The 18,481-nt window shown below is 33.8% G+C and overlaps 3 protein-coding genes across 3 annotated transcripts; 1 reads left to right on the top strand and 2 right to left on the bottom strand.

Moving 5' to 3' along the window:
• Positions 1 to 3,750: 3,750 nt before the first annotated feature.
• On the top strand, positions 3,751 to 5,297 carry LOC120116557 (PTI1-like tyrosine-protein kinase At3g15890). Its single transcript, XM_039137017.1, has 4 exons — positions 3,751 to 3,825; positions 3,914 to 4,061; positions 4,241 to 4,503; positions 4,575 to 5,297. The coding sequence occupies exons 1-4, from the start codon at positions 3,779 to 3,781 to the stop codon at positions 5,248 to 5,250; spliced, it is 1,134 nt and encodes a 377-aa protein (XP_038992948.1). The 5' UTR covers positions 3,751 to 3,778; the 3' UTR covers positions 5,251 to 5,297.
• Positions 5,298 to 11,544: 6,247 nt separating this feature from the next.
• Positions 11,545 to 14,920, bottom strand: LOC120116574 (ADP-ribosylation factor H-like). The gene is made up of 6 exons (XM_039137025.1): positions 14,759 to 14,920; positions 14,552 to 14,683; positions 13,797 to 13,946; positions 12,668 to 12,715; positions 12,148 to 12,278; positions 11,545 to 11,710 (listed from the first exon to the last, which is right to left on the bottom strand). The coding sequence occupies exons 1-6, from the start codon at positions 14,918 to 14,920 to the stop codon at positions 11,677 to 11,679; spliced, it is 657 nt and encodes a 218-aa protein (XP_038992956.1). The 3' UTR covers positions 11,545 to 11,676.
• Positions 14,921 to 15,088: 168 nt separating this feature from the next.
• LOC120116571 lies at positions 15,089 to 17,859 on the bottom strand. Its single transcript, XM_039137024.1, has 3 exons — positions 17,855 to 17,859; positions 17,350 to 17,368; positions 15,089 to 16,060 (listed from the first exon to the last, which is right to left on the bottom strand). The coding sequence occupies exons 1-3, from the start codon at positions 17,857 to 17,859 to the stop codon at positions 15,089 to 15,091; spliced, it is 996 nt and encodes a 331-aa protein (XP_038992955.1).
• Between the last annotated feature and the right edge of the window lie 622 nt (positions 17,860 to 18,481).

Here is an 18,481-nt window from a genome sequence, read left to right as displayed (position 1 = left end):
TAGGAAAATAAACCGAGTACAAGTAATTTCCCTATAACCAGATTAGTGAGAATGCAAAATAAAAGCGGAAAAATAATACCCGAAAATTGATAACGGAGTTCAGCCAATTGTGCTTACGTCTCCGGGCTGCTGCAGATCTTTTACTAAGAGAGAAAATTTACAGGTGTTTACAAAACACTCACTACTCACAAGAAAGCTCTCTAGTATAGGAAGAATGAAATGTTTTGGGATGATTTTGAAGCTAAATGGGTAAGGGTATTTATAGTAGAAACTTAGGGACTAATCTTTGAAAATACCCTAAAGTGCAATGACTAAAGTGAATTTACCCATTCCTATTTTCAACAAACATCTACCAAAATTTTACCAAACTTTGAAAAACATTTTTCAAAGAAACATTTACCAAACTTTGAAAAAACATTTTCCAAAGTTGGTTGCCAAACTTTGAAACTTTTAACAATTAATTTGTAAAATATTAAACTATAAAGTACTAATCGTGAACTAAAAAGAGAAAAAAATAGATATCAAAATTTATATAAAACATTCTAACGGATAAAATTATGGATAGAAGAAGACAAAATTTTATTATGACAAAAAAAGGAATTATAAGAAAATTACGACTTTACGCGATTTGAAAGTCCGTTTAATAAACATAAATTTAACAGGAGGAGGAATTTATTATTTTTTATCGATATAAGTTATATGTCAAAATATCATACTAATAAAAAAATTATAAATATTTAAAATTCATCTATTCATATAAAAATTTAAAGAAACAAAATACATCGATAATAATATTATCTAGAATTGTGTCTAAATTAAATTTTCAAGAGATGAGAATTCATAAACTAACATAATAAATATAGATATTTAAACTAAAACTATAAATATAAATCAAATTAAAAAAATATTTAAAAAATTATAATCAATTGAAATGAAATTAAAAATTGAATACTTCATAACTTGCTTAAATTCATCAACTCAAAGAAGATGAACACCTCAAAGAAGATAAACAATCAAATAGGAAAAACACATAAATTTTTGTATATAATGAAATCAAAAATGACAAAGGAAAATAAAATTTTAATCATCTAAAAATAAAATAATAATGCGAAAAGATAGAAGTTAACTAATTTTAATAAATAATATTTAAGTAATTTCTAAATTCTAAAGTAGTATGCACATTTTTCTTTTGGAGAAACCAAATGTAATAACTTATTATATATATATTTCATTTTTTAAATATTTTTTAGGGGAGGTCATGACCTCACTAGTCCCTTATTAAGGGTTTGTCGTTGCATCTAATTTCTATTTTTTAGTATATATTTATGGGGATTAGTTGAATACAAAATAAATTTACATAAAAGAAATTTACTCAGATTGAGTTTTCTATTCTTATCAATATCTAACTGCAAAGTATAGTTCTGTATGGACTCAACTTGTATGTGTTTTATTTATTTGTCAAAGAAAAATTTTACAACGCTGGTCGAGCGTGGATGGACACCGTTAATGATGAACACCTTTAAATTAATTTATAAAACATTAAATTATAAAGTATAAACCTATAATTATAAATTAGTTTAATATCTAAATATAATTTAATTAAAATACAATATTTATAAAACAATAGTTTTTAGGGTAAACTATACCATTGACCACCTAACTATTTACCCCTTTTACTTTAACCACTAATTTTTCAATTTTGTGAATTGAGTCACCAACTATTTAAATATTGTCAATCAAGCAACTTGCCGTTAAATATTAACGGAGGAGATGACGTGGTAGTTAATAATATTTTATAATAACACATTGAGTCCTCATTACATACATATTCTATTAATTTGGTCCTAACTTTTAATTAATTCAATAAATTAAAAAGAGCTGAGAAATTGGTTTTTGGAGAAAACTCAAAGTAAATTTCTTTTTATGTAAATTTATTTTGTATTCAAGTTCTAATCCCCATAAATATACACTAAAAATTAGATGCAACGACAAACCACTTGTGAGGTCATGACCTCCCCTAAAAAATATTTAAAAAATGAAAAATATTTGTATATATACACACATGTAATAAGTTATTACATTTGGTTTCTCCAAAAGAAAAATGTGTATATTACTTTTAATTTATTGAATTAATTAAAAGTTAAGACCAAATTAATAGAATGAGTAAGTAATGAGGGCTAAGTGTGTACTTATACAAAATTTATCAACTGTCACATCATCTCCTCTGTTAATATTTAACGGCAGGTGGCTTGATTGACAAGATTTAAATAGTTAGATGATCAGATTGATAAAATTAAAAAATCGGTGATTAAAGTAAAATGGGTAAATAGTTATGTGTCAATGGTATAATTTACCCTAAAAACTAATGTTTTATAAATATTATATTTTAATTAAATTGCATTTAGTTTTCTTTAACTAATTTATAGTTATATGTTTAATATTTTATAATTTAACGTTTTATAGATTAATTTAATAGTACTAATCATTAACGGTATTCATCCGTGCTTGTTGAATGTAGCATCATCTTCTTTTGTCAAGTGAGTTGCATCACAAATTCTTTGGGTCATGTCAAATGGAATTTGGATCACACAACTCTAACACTTAACTTGATAAACTTGATATGAATCCGATTACCTCAACCAATTTATCCAACCTGAGACCTAATATGTACTCGAACATGATAGTTTAAACTTGATCCGAAACCCAAAACCCAAAACAAACTGAATTGAACAAAAATCGACATGGATTTTAGTTGAACCGATATGGACCTGTAACTAATTTAACCCAAAGCAAAAACAAACGGAACCAAAAACACTTATAATTTAACTTGACAAGATCTTATTTAAATAGTAAATAATCTCAATTTTAATCCAATAATTGAATCGAAGTGAATAAATTATTATTTATTTTTTTAAAAATATGTAAATAGTAAAATGATGTATATTTTATTTTACTACTAATTAATCACCACTTTTGATAATAACTTAATATCATATTTCTTCCTTTAAAGACCTCCTTCATATCTAATACGACATTTTCTACTTAAATAATAATAATTTTGAATTGAAAGGTTATAAAATAAAATCATCCACTACATAAAATTTTAGTTTATGTAATTATACATTACTTAGATAATATAATGTAGTTAATTTTAAAAGAAAAGAAATTCTACTTTTCTTTTCAAATACAATGAAACGTAAATCTCAAATAAAGAAAAAATAGGGAAAAATCAGAAAAATAATAATGCAAAGGGGTAAATTGGAGGGGGCACTATTGTTATACACCTATGTTCACGAACATAAACGAACTGAATACACCTATGTTCGTGTTTGTCCGTTTATTAAATAAACATAAAATTTTTTGTTCATACTCGTTTATTTAACTTAATAAATAAATGTTATACAAACAGTTCATCGAACGCTCTATTCATTTACACCCCTAAATCTTAGAGATTAAATTAAAAGTTTTTGTAGTTATATGACTAAAATTACAATAATCAGATGGGTGATAGTTTACCCAAAAATAAAAGCAATTTTTTTTATTTGTTTTAAAGTCGTAGTCTAGGTAGTACTAAATAAATTTAATGAATTCAAACACATGTTGCTTAGTTAACTCCGTTGAAGCTACTTCTTATGAGAAGCCGGCCAAGGACGGCTCCTGACCCCATCTGAGATAACTACAGATACGCCTCTAATCTCTTTTTAAATTCAAGGGAACAAACCACCAAATTCTGAAACTCAGCTGAGTTTTGGTAACGATTCCACCATAGCCAAAAGCTATGGGATCAATCATGAGTTGCTGCAGTTCAGAGAAGGTCGATGAAGGGTATGCAAAAGTCATCTTTACACTACTCTTCTCCTTATTAATTCCATCATACTGAAACAAAAATGCATGCTTTTTTTTGTATGGAAAGTGTTGTGGTTGCTCCAGGGAATACGACATGGAGAATGTTTACGTATAAAGAGCTGCATACTGCTACCAATGGTTTCAGCGACGATAACAAGCTCGGAGAAGGCGGCTTCGGCAGTGTTTACTGGGGTAAAACTAGTGACGGTCTTGAGGTATTCCCACACCTTAATTTTGTTCAGACTCGTCTATTTAACCGAATAAATGAATATCATACGAACTATTCAAAAACCATTCACGGAACGATTCATTAACAATTCATCTCTGTTCATTTAACCCCTATAAACTGCTACGATTCGAGTAGATTTTATCGTTCTTGAATAAATGCAAGCAGATAGCTGTGAAGAAATTAAAAGCCATGACAGTGAAAGCCGAAATGGAATTCGCGGTGGAAGTTGAGGTTCTCGGAAGGGTTAAGCACAAAAATCTCTTGGGACTGAGGGGTTACTGCGTTGGGACCGATCAAAGGCTCATAGTCTACGATTACAAGCCTAACCTGAGCGTGTTGTCCCATCTGCATGGTCAATTTGGTGGAGATGTTCAATTGGATTGGAAGAAGAGAATGAAGATTGCTATAGGGTCTGCAGAAGGCATATTGTAAGCTTGTTTTTCGTCTGTCACTGAACTATGAAACATATTATGACTGCAATTGTTTTAATGCTCTATAGGTATTTGCATCATGAAGTAACACCCCACATCATTCATAGAGACATCAAGGCCAGTAATGTCCTACTGGATTGGGATTTCGAACCACTGGTTGCTGATTTCGGGTTCGCCAAACTAATCCCGGAAGGCGTAAGCCACATGACAACCCGCGTTAAGGGCACTCTAGGGTACCTCGCACCGGAATACGCCATGTGGGGAAAGGTTTCCGAAAGTTGTGATGTTTATAGTTTTGGTATTCTTTTGCTTGAGCTTGTCACAGGGAGAAAGCCTATAGAGAAGTTGCCCGGTGGTGTCAAGAGGACTATAACCGAATGGGCGGAGCCGCTTATAGCCGATGGACGGTTTAAAGAGCTCGTCGATCCGAAGCTTCGGGGACACTTCGAAGAAAACCAGTTGAAACAATCGATCTATGTCGCTGCTCTATGCGTGCAGAGTGAGCCCGAGAAGCGTCCGAATATGATGCAAGTTGTAGGCATGTTAAAAGGGTACGACGCTAGAGGCAACTTGATGAAGACGAGAATGGATAGTGTGAAGTACAAAGAAGAACTAATGGCACTTGATCAAACAAGTGATGATGATTTTGAGGAAAGCTGTGGAGTATTTGGCACCATGGTGGGGACAAAGATGCAAGATCCTTACAGCCGCTATGGAAATAAGAAAATAACCCAACATGTTTGACAAAGTTTATTTGGAATGCAACTATTCTTGATTTTGTTGATATCAAAAGCCACATTTTTTTAGTAGATTTAAATTACGATTGCGGTCACGTTTTCAGTTACATTGCGTTTATTTCAATTATGAACCTAACAAAATGATTGTAAGTATTTTGGTCATACAAAAACAATATCAGACAGAATCGTTATCGCTATATAACGGACATTGTTACGATAACGGATTTGTAACACCCAAATTTAGTGGTATCAAAGCTATGGTTTGAGTCAAAATTTTTCAATATAGACTGGCCGGTCGAATGTCAAAATATGTCTGATCAGTACATGCCCCTAGACTGCAATCGTACCTCTCTGAGCTGGAACTCTATGGTTGATTCCCTATCTGTAATGAGTAAATCGAAGTTTCTATCCATTAAGGCTATACTTGTACAAAAAGGAATACCAGTAACATCTGTCTAAACGCTGTAAAGTACCCCTGAACCATGTGAGAGTTAATTATCCGAGAAATGCTGACCCGACTCCAGAAATGAAATTGGGATATGCTACTGCTTTATGAGCCTATTCTCATAACCAAGGCTGAATTGATTTCACAAGAATAAAGTTGTTTCGATTATTTACTTGAAATGAGAGAGAGTTCTGATAAGAAGGTATACTCAACTGGTTAAGGATTAGTGGATGATTCGTATTTCTATAAGAGCTACATGAAAGATATGAAAAAAAAACTGAAGGAAGTTTCATTTCTGCAATAATGTGACATTAATGAATTTCAAGGACGAAGTTCTTTTAAGGAGGCGAGAATTGTAACACCCCAATTTAGGGGTTAAATTTAAGAAATTATAAAGTGGTGGATTTAATTGGTAATTTGAAAGAAAATTAAGTATTAAATTGTAAGATTTCAAAGTTGACAGATCATTTTAAAAAATATAGGAAATTCAATGGATAAACTCATAGTTTAACCATTTTTCTTTTGGAGATATTATAAACACATTTCCCCGTGTGTTCTGCAGATTATTTCCCAGTTTCCCTCCCCCTTCAACCCTCCTTTGAACTCCGATCTACTCGTTGTCCGACCTCCGATCGACGAACCGAAACCACCATCGTGTTCGTTGTCGATCGAGGAACAAAACCCCTCAAACATTTCTTAGCGATTCGTCGCCGTTCGTCGTTAATTTCAGTCGGAAGTATCGTCGGTAATAACTCAGTTTCAGATGGTTTTTCGTCGATTCACGACGATCCGGTCATCCGTTTACGACACCTCCCACACCATCGTGTTCCTTGCATCGTTCCGAGTCCACCGGTGTTTTTCGTTTCTCCGTCGTCGCCGGCGCGTGGAGGGGTGAGACCGTCAAAATTTTCGACGTTTCGAAATCGAGCTCTCCGCTGTTCAAATTTGTGAACCGAGCTTTGTAAGTGCCTTAAAATCGTTTAAAATAAATTTTAGGAATTTTTCGACACCGTATAACTGTTCACGCGCCGCACGCGCTACCCCCCTGAGAGTGGGCATCGTCTGGGTGATAATTTAGTAATTAATTTATGTTTGAGTGCTATTTATGTAAAATTTGGGTGCTAGATTGATAAATATTTGCAGAATGTGGCTAATTTGGTAATTAATTTCTGTTATGGTGATATTTGTGTAAAATGGCCGACTGTTGACTGTTGACCGGCGTTGACCACAGTTGACTGGCTTTGACCGGGCATTAAACGACCTTTGACTTTGATCGAGTATACCTATCCTGATATTTTTCGACGTTCCAAATCCGATTCCGCAGTCCGTTTTTCAAAATTCAGACTCGAAGGCCTCAAAATTGCTAGTCAAACCCGTTGACTTTGATTTTGACCGAAAATTCCAAATTTTCAAAAAGTCATATTTTATGCTTTCGACGTCCTGAATCCGAATCCGAAGTCTGTTTGGCAAAATTCGAACCCGGTAAGCTTTTTTTCACTGATTTTATCACCCGATTCGATCTGTTTATCGCAACTAAGCTCCGTTTTTTTATATAATTTATGTTGATATGTATCTGAGGAATTATTGGAAGTTGAATTAAAGATCAAAGGTGTTCGAATGGAATTTTTATGGTCGATCAGTATTGCACGGAAATCGAGGTAATACTTTATTACCTCTTTATGCTTTATGGAATATGTTGATATTGGTAAATGCATGAATAAGATAATTTTAGTCACTTTTGTGGAGTGAAATAATTTATATACACTCGATATGAATGTGGTAGTAATTCTGTAACTGAATACAGATCGAATGACTAATACAAAAGATTGAGGAATTGTTATAATTAAATTATAAGTTTGTGGTTAGTGATAAAGAAATCAACCCTGGATTTGTAACTTATATTTTATATTATCAAAGGTTAAATGTTAAAGGTACTTAGATGGAAAATTATGAGAATACTCCGGTAGGGTAAAATTACGAAAATACCCTTATGTTGTAGGATGACAAGAATTGTCCCTGGAAGTTGGTTAATAACTCTAAAAAGACATTGATCCGATATAATTACAGATGTGCATAAGAAATGATAGTTTTGTTTAGAAAATTTGAATAACTGGTTTTTAACGCCAACAACGGTTTGCGCAAGATGCTAGAAGTTTGTTAAGGAATAATTTCAAGTTTAGAGAATGTTCGAGAAAGCAATTGACCATAGGATCTTTAAATTATAATTATTTTCGTTAAGAGCTAATATCGAGATTATCTAATTAAGAAATTACGAAAATGCCCTTGAGAGTTAAAAATAGTCCGAGTTGACCCGGAATGAGAAAGTACTTTGAGGATTTGTACTTAACTCGATAAATTACGGAATTAATTGTTAAGATCCTATCTTTGTATAAAAAATTCATGATATTTAGTTTGTAAAATCTGAGAAGACACTTGACCCGAAAATATCCAAGTAATGAGTAAATACCTGAAGAATAGTTTATCGGGGGTATTCTGTTGTCAGAATTGTTCAAAATGACTGAAATCAAGGATAAGATTTAATTTAATAGTAAGATTGGATGGAAGAAAAGAATTAAAATACATTGAATCTGTAAAATGACCAAAATACCCCTGTAATGGAAATGACTCAAGAATATCACCAAGCTCATGAATGATTCGATATCCTCGAGCTATGTAATGATTGGAATAAAACTGAACACCAAAATGACCAAAATACCCTTATGGCCTATACCAAGTAAATGTCTTGGATTAATTAAGGAATCCAAGTAAGCACATGTATTGGACTATCTTTAAAAGTAATGGAGCACAATTTAAATGAGTAGATCAACCCTAAAGCTATATCAATACCTAAACGACATAGATATTACTGGAATAAGTGTTCGTCTTGTCAAGTTTGGCTCGATAATAAATTTTGGAAGTATTCAGCTCAGCTCAACTCTAGATCACATTCAGTATTAAGATTGGAAGTTTGTTCAACAAATCAACCACGAAGACCAAATTGAATGGAACAGAAGTACAACATGTATATGAAATTTAGTAACGTTTGAATTACTCTGGAAAATCCCGAAGTAACTAGAATTCACTTGAATGCTAAATGAACTAAGTAACCGCAATGACTGAGGATTAAGTAAGAGATTGAAATAAGTTTGGAAACTCGGATGAACTTATGTGATTTATCATCCCTATGGATTATGAATCACAAATAAAGTACGTCAGCATTTCCTGGTATAGTTGAAACATGGAAATGAAATAAAGACCATTAGAATATTTGTTAGTCTCCTTAAGATATATTCAGTGATGACTCAGAAGATGATCCATGGATAAGAATATTTGGTATTAAAGAGTGAATAACCTGGAAGGTTAATGAATTGACAAGTTGATAAGTATTGGTTATGGAAGCTATTCATCTGGAGTTATTCGATAATCGGATTTATCGTCATAGATGGTAAAGATTTTGAATACCCTTCAGATTTCGTAGAGCTTCTGAAAATTATTCGAATAAGATGATCCTAATAAATTATATTCTGAATAACTGATGATTCTATCAGTTATTGAACTCTTCCAATAGTGATTCTAAATTCCGACATTCTATCGGTGTATGAAAGATCCTTGTTTCTTCTGTCTGATAAGATTATCCAATACCTCTGAATAATATCTGTAAACTCTAGTGTGTTCCCTAAACATTTAAATATTTTATCTGATTTCCGACTTGAATTATGTTCTGATACATGACCTGAATTCTGTTCTGATTTCTGATCTAGATTCTGTTCTGATATCTATTTTGAATTTTGCTTTGATTTTTGATATCTCCGTTTACTGACGGAAAAATGTTTTAATTGGGGGGTATTGTTGAAGGAAGTATTTCCGCAGGTTCCTCGGCTTTGTGCTCAGGGCCTTACAAATTGTGTGGGTTGGGTGTATGGTTCTGGGGAACCTACACATTATGTTGTGTTGGGATGGGGGTATATATATATATATATATATATATGTGTGTGTGTTTTAAAAAGATCTGAAAAATTATATGGTTTTTGGGAACACACTAGATAACCTATTCTGATCTCCTAAACTCAGTCATCTGAAATATTTCTCTGAACTGAAAGCTCATTGTCCGTTACCACATGAAATATCAAAAGGATCTCTGCTCAGCATAAAAATCTGTAAATATTCGGAAACAATAAGGAAATATATGTTTATCTGTATCTGCACGTTCATCAGCATCATCTGGTAGTTCTGTATTACTGAGCTTTCCAAAGCTCACTCTGTTACTCATATTTTCAGGCTAAAAGAACTGTACCAATGCACCTATCGACTTCAGTAAGGGAGTTCTTCCGATGCTATTTGCATAGTACGGTACATGTGATTAGGGGGCATGTAATTGTATTTTGTTTTATATACAAGTCTGAAAATATGTTTTATTTTTTAATAGTGACAAATGAATTTATGAGTTTACAAGTTTTAAGAAAAGTTTTAAATTTTCCGCTATTTTTATAGTGGGTCGCTCCGGTGGCCCTAATGTGACACTCCAGATCGGATCGAATTACCCGCATCGGTCTGAGGGGATTACATTTAGTGGTCATACAAAAACAATATCAGACAGAATCGTTATCGCTATATAACAGACATTGTTACGATAACAGATTACTATTTAAATCCTTGGTAGAAACTAATGACATCGAAACGAAGAGTCAAATCTTAATACAAATTCACAAACACCCAACAAAGAGAGAGACATAGCACTAAACTTGGATTATATCTGCAGCGAAGATTAAAACACTGGTTTACAAGTAGGGATGGTCATGGGTTAAATTGAGTTAGACTTTTATCTACTTAAAGTTAATCAGAGTATAACATCCTTCTATCTGTTACTCAATCCGAGTTTAGGTAAATTTCATCCGACCCGATTATTAAGGTAAAATCTTGCACTCCACCTGACAAATATATATATAATTCACATCTTTATTAGATAAAATAGGAAGCCAATTGAAAAAATATAGATAAAGAGGAATTATAACAATTTTTCCTAAATATACAAAGTTTACCCTTAGCTTGAATCAAAATTTTAAAAAAATAACTCAATCCTATAAAATCAAGAGGAATCTAAACTTATCAGGTTTGAACCAAATGTTCATCCCTATTTATAAGGTGTAGTTTAGCACAGCAATTTGACCCTCCATCAAAATTTCTGATTTAATACGATCTAGCAAGCACATCTTGATGGATGGTAGCTTGGAAATGTATAAACTTAGCGATTTCATTGCATGATTAGTCAAAGATTCAGTTAAATAGACAACTGCAATTGAACCATAATTGTTGCATTTACGGGATTTTAAAATTGATTTTAGATTAATTTTTTTTTAATTTAACGGGAATGTAAAGAGATCGTAAAAAGATGAGAAAAAAAGCATATGTCCTGATTCAAATAAAACTGTTTCCCTTACTAGTTTAACGTTAATGCTTGACTTAAATACATTAATAATTTTAATATTTAAATATTTTTTATAGTTTAACTACTCGTTTCTGATCTATTAATCGACTATTCCTAATCGAATTTTCCACAAGTCCATTATGAAACAACCCTCCCAATTTAATTTGTTTCATTCGCAAACGTCGTAGTTCAAACTCCTAGCCTTGTTTAAGAAATCTAGTGTTTCATTCCACTAGATCAATTGATTATCCGCATGTCATCTTTTTATTGATGACACACGACACATCTTAAAAAAATCATATAATCAAAAGTTGTTAAAAATAAACGTAAATTTGATTTTTAATTTATTTATTTTATCGGCTTCCGTAGGGGGAAGCACATGTAGAATCAATTAAGAATGAAAATGTTAAAATCTTTAACAAAAATTTCACGTCTACTAGTTTACTCAACAAAGAAATCAAAATCAGAAAGCCGTAAATCTGCAAGGACTCAAATTTCTAATAGATCATACAGAGCAAACACGATTCCCCGTAAATTCGCAAGCTACGAATACACGAGTTAGCTTAGCCACTTCCGGATTTAAGTGTGTTACTCAACCTACAATGAGCAAAAATAAATTCATGGAGTTAAGAAAAGAAAAGTGAAAATGCATCTCAGATGTTTTCTACTTGTGCTAATTCTAAGAATCATCAATCGTAAGTGGCTAAAACAATGTCCAAGAAGTGAACAGAATCAAATAAAACATTGGCAGAGTAGGCAGTCATGTACAAGTGTCCTTGCCTTCATTATGACATGCTACCGTTCATAAAGATGAACTATTCAATGTGCATAAACAATTAACTTACCATTCTGCTACAGAAAATTATGAATTTTCAAGGAGAGGATGGGATTTACTTTGAAAAGAAAATTAACACTTTGAAGTTGTTATCCATAAATGCATGTGATGAATCTCATCATAGCATGGGTGGCATTATATATGTAACTATCGAATTTGGCCAATCTAATTCAAGAAAAACATGTGATCCAAAACCTACCAGTCCAAGCCTTCGAAAAGGCCTTCCCCTTTAGTCGCCGAAGTTTTAAAAATAGCCCATTGGCGGTTTTTTATCTTGTGCAACTCCAAAGCCTCTGTCACCGCAGCAGCATCAACTGCACCTGGAAGATCCTGTATGCTCCAATAAATGTGACATTAACTACAAGAAAATTTCATAAATAAAAAATAACCAAAGATTTTTACAATATTTGGTCACCAAATGAAAAGGTTATTCCTCTTTTCTCACTAAAATTTTTGAGGATGTATTTGGGAGGAACTTCAATTTGAAATAATGGATTTGGATTGCATATTAACCACTAATTTGAGCAATAGAACTCATGAAGTTCATATTCATGATTAATGTATACATGATGTATTCATTCTCAATGTGTACGGTAAACAAAATCCAAGTTAACTCTCTAATATGATGACCATAACCAGCTTTTGCTCAATATCACACATAAGAAAAGCAAAAAGAATGAGTTCTAACACAGCTCCAAGAAGAAAAAAATAGAACCAACCTGTTTATTTGCGAAAATAAGAACTACTGCTCCTCTTAGCTCCTCCTCCTGCAAAGATTCACACAAACTATAACAAAAGAAGCATGAAAACATATAAATCAAGCATTAAAAAGTAAAAAGAAAATATTGGAAGCACCAAGCAGTAGTTCATAATAGATGTATAAGCTAATCTTGATTGATAGTGAAAGGGGGAAAAGGTATACTTGATGACCTGTGAAGTGTGAAGTGTGAAGTGTGAAGTGTGAAGTGTGAAGCATGGACATGGATAACGAATACAGTTGCAACATGACACGGTAATTATTAAAATTCTAGGACACGGCAGGGCAAAAATACATCAATTAAAATCTGCAAAATGAATTTTATTTTTACATTTCATATCAAAGTTCTTTTTAATTAAAGTATTTTAATGAATAATTTTATTATTATCAGCTAATTTTAAATTTTTTATTCCTTGAAAATAATAATATTTTAAATTTTAATTAATCTTTTTATTTTGGGGCTAAAATAAAATATTGAAAGTTTGGGTTTTTTCAACCTTTTAGCCCAAGCCCAACTTCTAATTAAAATACCACTAAAAAGGGATCCTGCTTTTTCATTTCCTCTTTCTTCCTGCTTTCTTTTTATCTTTCTTCCTCCTTTTTCTTTCTTCGGTCGCTGCATCTGCTTCACCTTATTCACTATAATTTCATGCAATCTATGTTGCTCCCTGAAATAGATCGCCAAACTAGTTTCTTATGTCCAATTTTCCCCCTATTCCAACTTATATAGTACGTATTCCGGCTTGTCGCGGCATGCCTGTGTCGGACATCTGTACAAGCAGGGTTCACGAATGTCCATGCTTCTCAGTTCATATATTTTTCGTGGGAAACGAATGACAAGTAGAAAAAGTAATCTTCTAAATCTGTCTTCATAGAAATAAATAAAATACATTAAAGGAAGAGAAATACAGCAAGACCATAAAACCCTGAAATAACATTTAAAAATTGAAGATAATCATAAGGAAATGACCTTCAAGGGGGAGCAGCAGAAAGGCAACAGAAAGATTTCACAGCATGGAATATCTTATGGACGGCACTAGTTACACCAGTAAAATACAGAAATATGAGCAAATATATCTTGGTGAATTTACCTCCAAGATAGCATGAAATTCTTCTTTAGCTATCACCAGCCTATCTGTGTCACTTGAATCAACAACATAGATTATGGCCTGAGTATTTGGAAAGTAGCATCTCCAATATGGCCTGCAGAGCAAAAGAAAATTGGAACCTTGGTTGGTGATCTATTTCAGGGAGCAACATGTTATCAAGTGCATCCAGATAAATAATATATAATTCATAAAATAAAACTTGATTAGAATGAGCAAATGATACATAAATCATACACTAAAACCTGAATCTTTTTGCCTAGCATGAATACACTGTGCGATGGAAAACTTATTTTATTTTATTTCTTTTTTTTTATAGAAATTGGAAGTCTCATTAAAAACTTCCTTCGTATTCGTTCACATACTAAGAAGTATGTTAACGAACATTGGAAGGAAGAAAAGAATACCTCATAGTTTATTATTAATAATACCCAATACAAAAGACAACACGGAAAATCCTCCTATGGTCATTACAACAAACACCTTAAACTCATATATCCTCGTTCTAAGCCACAGTCGAATCACCTTAATTCTAATTACACCTCCAACAATTGGATTAAAAACAACGCAAAAGAACATAATACAAAGGAAAAGCAACACCTGCAATCATTTAAACTAAATCAAAGCCACAATTGGAGAGACGAGATCTAATGAGATTCGTCTTCTTCATGAGCCCAAGAGTTTGGTTTGAATGAAGGCTCTATCTCGTGCACCATGATATTGAAAGAGTCGTCACCAACCTTCAATTCCAACGTCGCATCAATTCTCGCATCAACCTTTGTGAGGATTTGAATTTTTGCCCGACCAAAGGATGATGGTGACTGACAGCTTTCGTTGATTGCTAGTAAATAACCCCACTTATCAGCAATGTTCTTGAAAGTATCCCAATTCCATGCGTGAAAAGGAACACCCTCGCAAACTAACCATACTCGACGACACTCCATTACCAAACTCTCAGACCAAGCTTCGACTCTGGAGAACCACATTGCGAGAGTCTCTGATTTATCGTTCTTCACACTTCTCAATGAAGCAGAGTCTTCGAAAATCATGAAAACCGCATTTCCTGCAGCTCTCATTAAGAAGAAGCCAGTGAGGCCCTTCGCATGCATTTGTCTAGCGAGATGACCGATTTTGATAAAGTCCTTGCACCACCCCACTAGACAATTGCTCATCACTTAAATTTTTTCTTCATCCATAACGCCTTCAACTTCATAATGATTCTTCCTCGAATCACCTTCCATCCCGGACTTGCGGTGAACAACTGTCGAGGACTTTCTTCAATAGAAATGTCGAGGTTTGAATTTAGCGAAAGAAACACCAATTTTGTTGTCGTCGTTATGAGAACCTTTCATTTTTGAGATCTCTCTCCTTGCTTCTTCGATTGTTGCGAAGCGGATGAAACCAAAGCGAACTCCTTTTGAATTTCTTTTATTTGGAATAAAAGTATCAAGAACCCGATCGTGGGAGCAAAATAAAGATCCAAACCATTTCCAATAGATCTTCTCTGGTAAATTTTCAACAAATAACGTGTAGCATCCATACTTGTCATTACTGCACCCCTTTGTAGTGGACTCCTTGGTTCCCTCGTGGACACCATCTACTGCAGATTTTTCATCGCAACACCCAGCTTTACCAGGCACATGAATACTAGGAGATGCTACAGAAGCTGAATTTGGCATTGGCAGTACTGGAGGAACAAGATCACATCCATACTTGTCTAAAGCATCAGAAACTGTAACTATTCCTCTTTTAACAACAAGATTCTTCCTTGTCATCTCAATGTGCAGAAGGGACTTCAACTTAGCATCAAAAACAATTTTCTGAAGGGCATCCATGGCAGCAACTGCAAATTCTGCATTTGAGAAGAGAGCGAAACCCTTAGGCTTTTCTCCCTTGTAGCTCACTTGCGAAGCTTCAAAACCTGGAAGCCATCTTAGTAGATTCTGCAACTCTCTCTCTTTGACATCTTCAGGCATACCCATAATGAAGATCGTACGAACCTCGTCGTGATGAGAAGGGTGAGATGGTGGAGAAGGCGCGGCTGCAGAGGGTGGAGAAGCTTGGACCGGAGGCCTCTGCTGGAGAAAAATTCCAGCACCCAGCATGTGATTATTATCTGTTAAAGTTAAAATCACAGTGATTTGACGAAACTTCCTTGACGCGCGCCCGGTGGTGGTGAATGCTGTGACTGCCGACGAAGAAGAGAAGGGTGGAGGTGATGAAGAGAGTCCAACAGGTAGAACTTGAACCTGAGGAAAGATGAAACTACGTAGTTGTCCTTCAACCAAACCCTCAGAGATGGTTTAGATGGGGAGAACAACTTGACAGAACCATGGCTTGTTATGTTTTTGTCAAACCGGTCGAAGACTGATTCACAGAGATTGGCAACGAGTCTGGACGCTCGTATAGATGGGATTTATTCAAGAGTGTACGGCGAGCCTAGTGGTAAGCAGGTGTATTGGCAACGGACGGTGGCGTAAATCGGTGAAAACCGGCGTTTAGATCTATGCCGATTGACCGACTTTCTCGTAAATCTAATCTCGAAAATGGAATCAAAGTGAGGAGACGAACTTATTGAGGAGAAACGGCGGCGAACGGATGACGGAGTGTGGCGAAGGACGGCAGGCGACGGACGGCGGTCGGTGATGATTAACGTCGGCGGACGGCGATGGAAAAGATGAAATGATGGATGAAAATAAAATCACCTTGAACCATGAGAGAAGCAGGAGCTTCTCACTAGGTTTGAAATTATTTCACAAATTATAGACAGTGGAACAGCCCGGAATAGCACTCTCAATTAAATCACAAGTCCTAATTACAAGTGGTGGTGTAAAGTGAGGAAACCATGACATCATATTAAAATGACATGACAGACACTAAGTAGGTTTGTTTGATGCCAAAAGAATGAAACAAAAGGCATTTTCAAGAACATTTAAATGTTAATATACAATAGCCTTAAAACATAGGGTCAGAGTGTACAGTGAAAACAGTTTTAGACAGTCTCTCAAATGTATAGAAGGAGAGGCTAAGATGGTTTATTGTTAGTTGTGGCATTTTGAAGATGTTTATTATCCTAGCCGATCTTTAGCAAAAATGAGTTCAATAGCATTAAAAGTAAATAAATGTTATAACTATATCCAATCACAAATTTACTACATCTGATCTGGTTCAAGTAGCTGGCTGGATATGTATAAACAGTACAACTAAAGTATCAAAATGATTCTTTTTTATGCATCAAACATTAATCAGAATAAGTCGCAATGAAATGGATATAACCATATTAGACATACACCGTATCTTTTCTGTAATTAACACAACACATTGTTTATTGTACAACTTTGAAGAGAAACAATATTAGCTCTATTAAATGGTCTAAGTAGCCAACGGCCTATTGTAGATGCACAAAGGCACAACTTTACATAGAGGTTTAGGGCACCAAATATCTCACGAAAGAGTTGCCCGTAAAAAGTAAGTTAAATAAATAATAAAGAATTACAAAAATAGAAAGCGAAGAAAAATTATGTTTGGAAAAGTTTACCTGATACTTGACTGTCCACCTGCATCAGTAAATGATAAAGATGTCATCAGGACAAATAGTTGGCATTACCTATGTTTGACTAATAAAACTAAATAACCCAGAATGAAAAAAAAAACTTTCAAAACAATGTATTCAATTTAAGCCTAATACTAAGACCAATGGCTTCGAATAACAGCAAAATTGCATCAGAAAAGAAGGTTGCAGAAATTCAGTTTGAACTGGCAAGCAAAGTTAAGCTTCTATTGTTTCTTGTTTCTCCAATAGGTGTGGCAGATGTCTCTAAATAAGTGAAAGTTCTATTTCACCCAGCTTCAAAAAAGTTCCTCTGACGAAAAAGAGCACTTAGTTCTGTAAACTTGCTTCAAGTTGTTACTTACTATGATGGTTCTCACAAGAGATACTTATAATAGATGAATAAAGACGTAGGAGAGCAGTAAAAGAATCATGTGAATTGAGGGTAAAAGGCCAGTTAATCAAGACTTAGAGTACCATAAGTGATAATTACTTCATTAAAGTCTTTGATATAAGAAATAGAAGGTTTAAAATCTCAACATATTAACTGTTTCTTCTTACTGAAATTTCTGTAAGCTACAGAGGTTGTGTGCGCTCTAATATGATTCTAATATCAATACATCCTGTGATTTAGTTTTCCTTATCTTCAACCATAAAACAATCAATCGACAGGAATATATAATCAAAATCCCAGGACATTTCTAAATGTTAAGATATAGATCAAGGAATACTGGTCCGCATACCTAAATCCCAAACTTGGAATTTGATGTTATTGTACTGCACCGTTTCCACATTAAATCCAATTGCTGCACCATAAAGAACACAACAAATTAAACATCAATTCTTAAATATTGAAGAAGACTTTGATCCGCTGATTTGAAAATAACAACGGATCAAATTCCAACTTCCCTCAACATATCAAAATGCTCAATGATCCCCAACAAACAAAACAAAAGAAATGAAAAAATGAATAAGGACTAACTCGGTATCGTGGAGACAACTTCACCCATCTGGAGCCGATCTGCAACCAAAACCCTCAGTATTAACAAAAAAATTGGAAATACCCATTTCATATTCCCGAAATGAAAAAAGGGCATCTCTTAAAACAGTAAAAAAAAAG

The sequence above is a fragment of the Hibiscus syriacus genome, unplaced genomic scaffold, assembly GCF_006381635.1.
Source record: "Hibiscus syriacus cultivar Baekdansim isolate YM2019G1 unplaced genomic scaffold, ASM638163v2 tig00110299_pilon, whole genome shotgun sequence".
Taxonomy (NCBI): Eukaryota; Viridiplantae; Streptophyta; class Magnoliopsida; order Malvales; family Malvaceae; genus Hibiscus; species Hibiscus syriacus.
The sequence above is the reverse complement of the archived record's forward strand: the minus strand, read 5'-3'. Positions and strand labels throughout refer to the sequence as shown.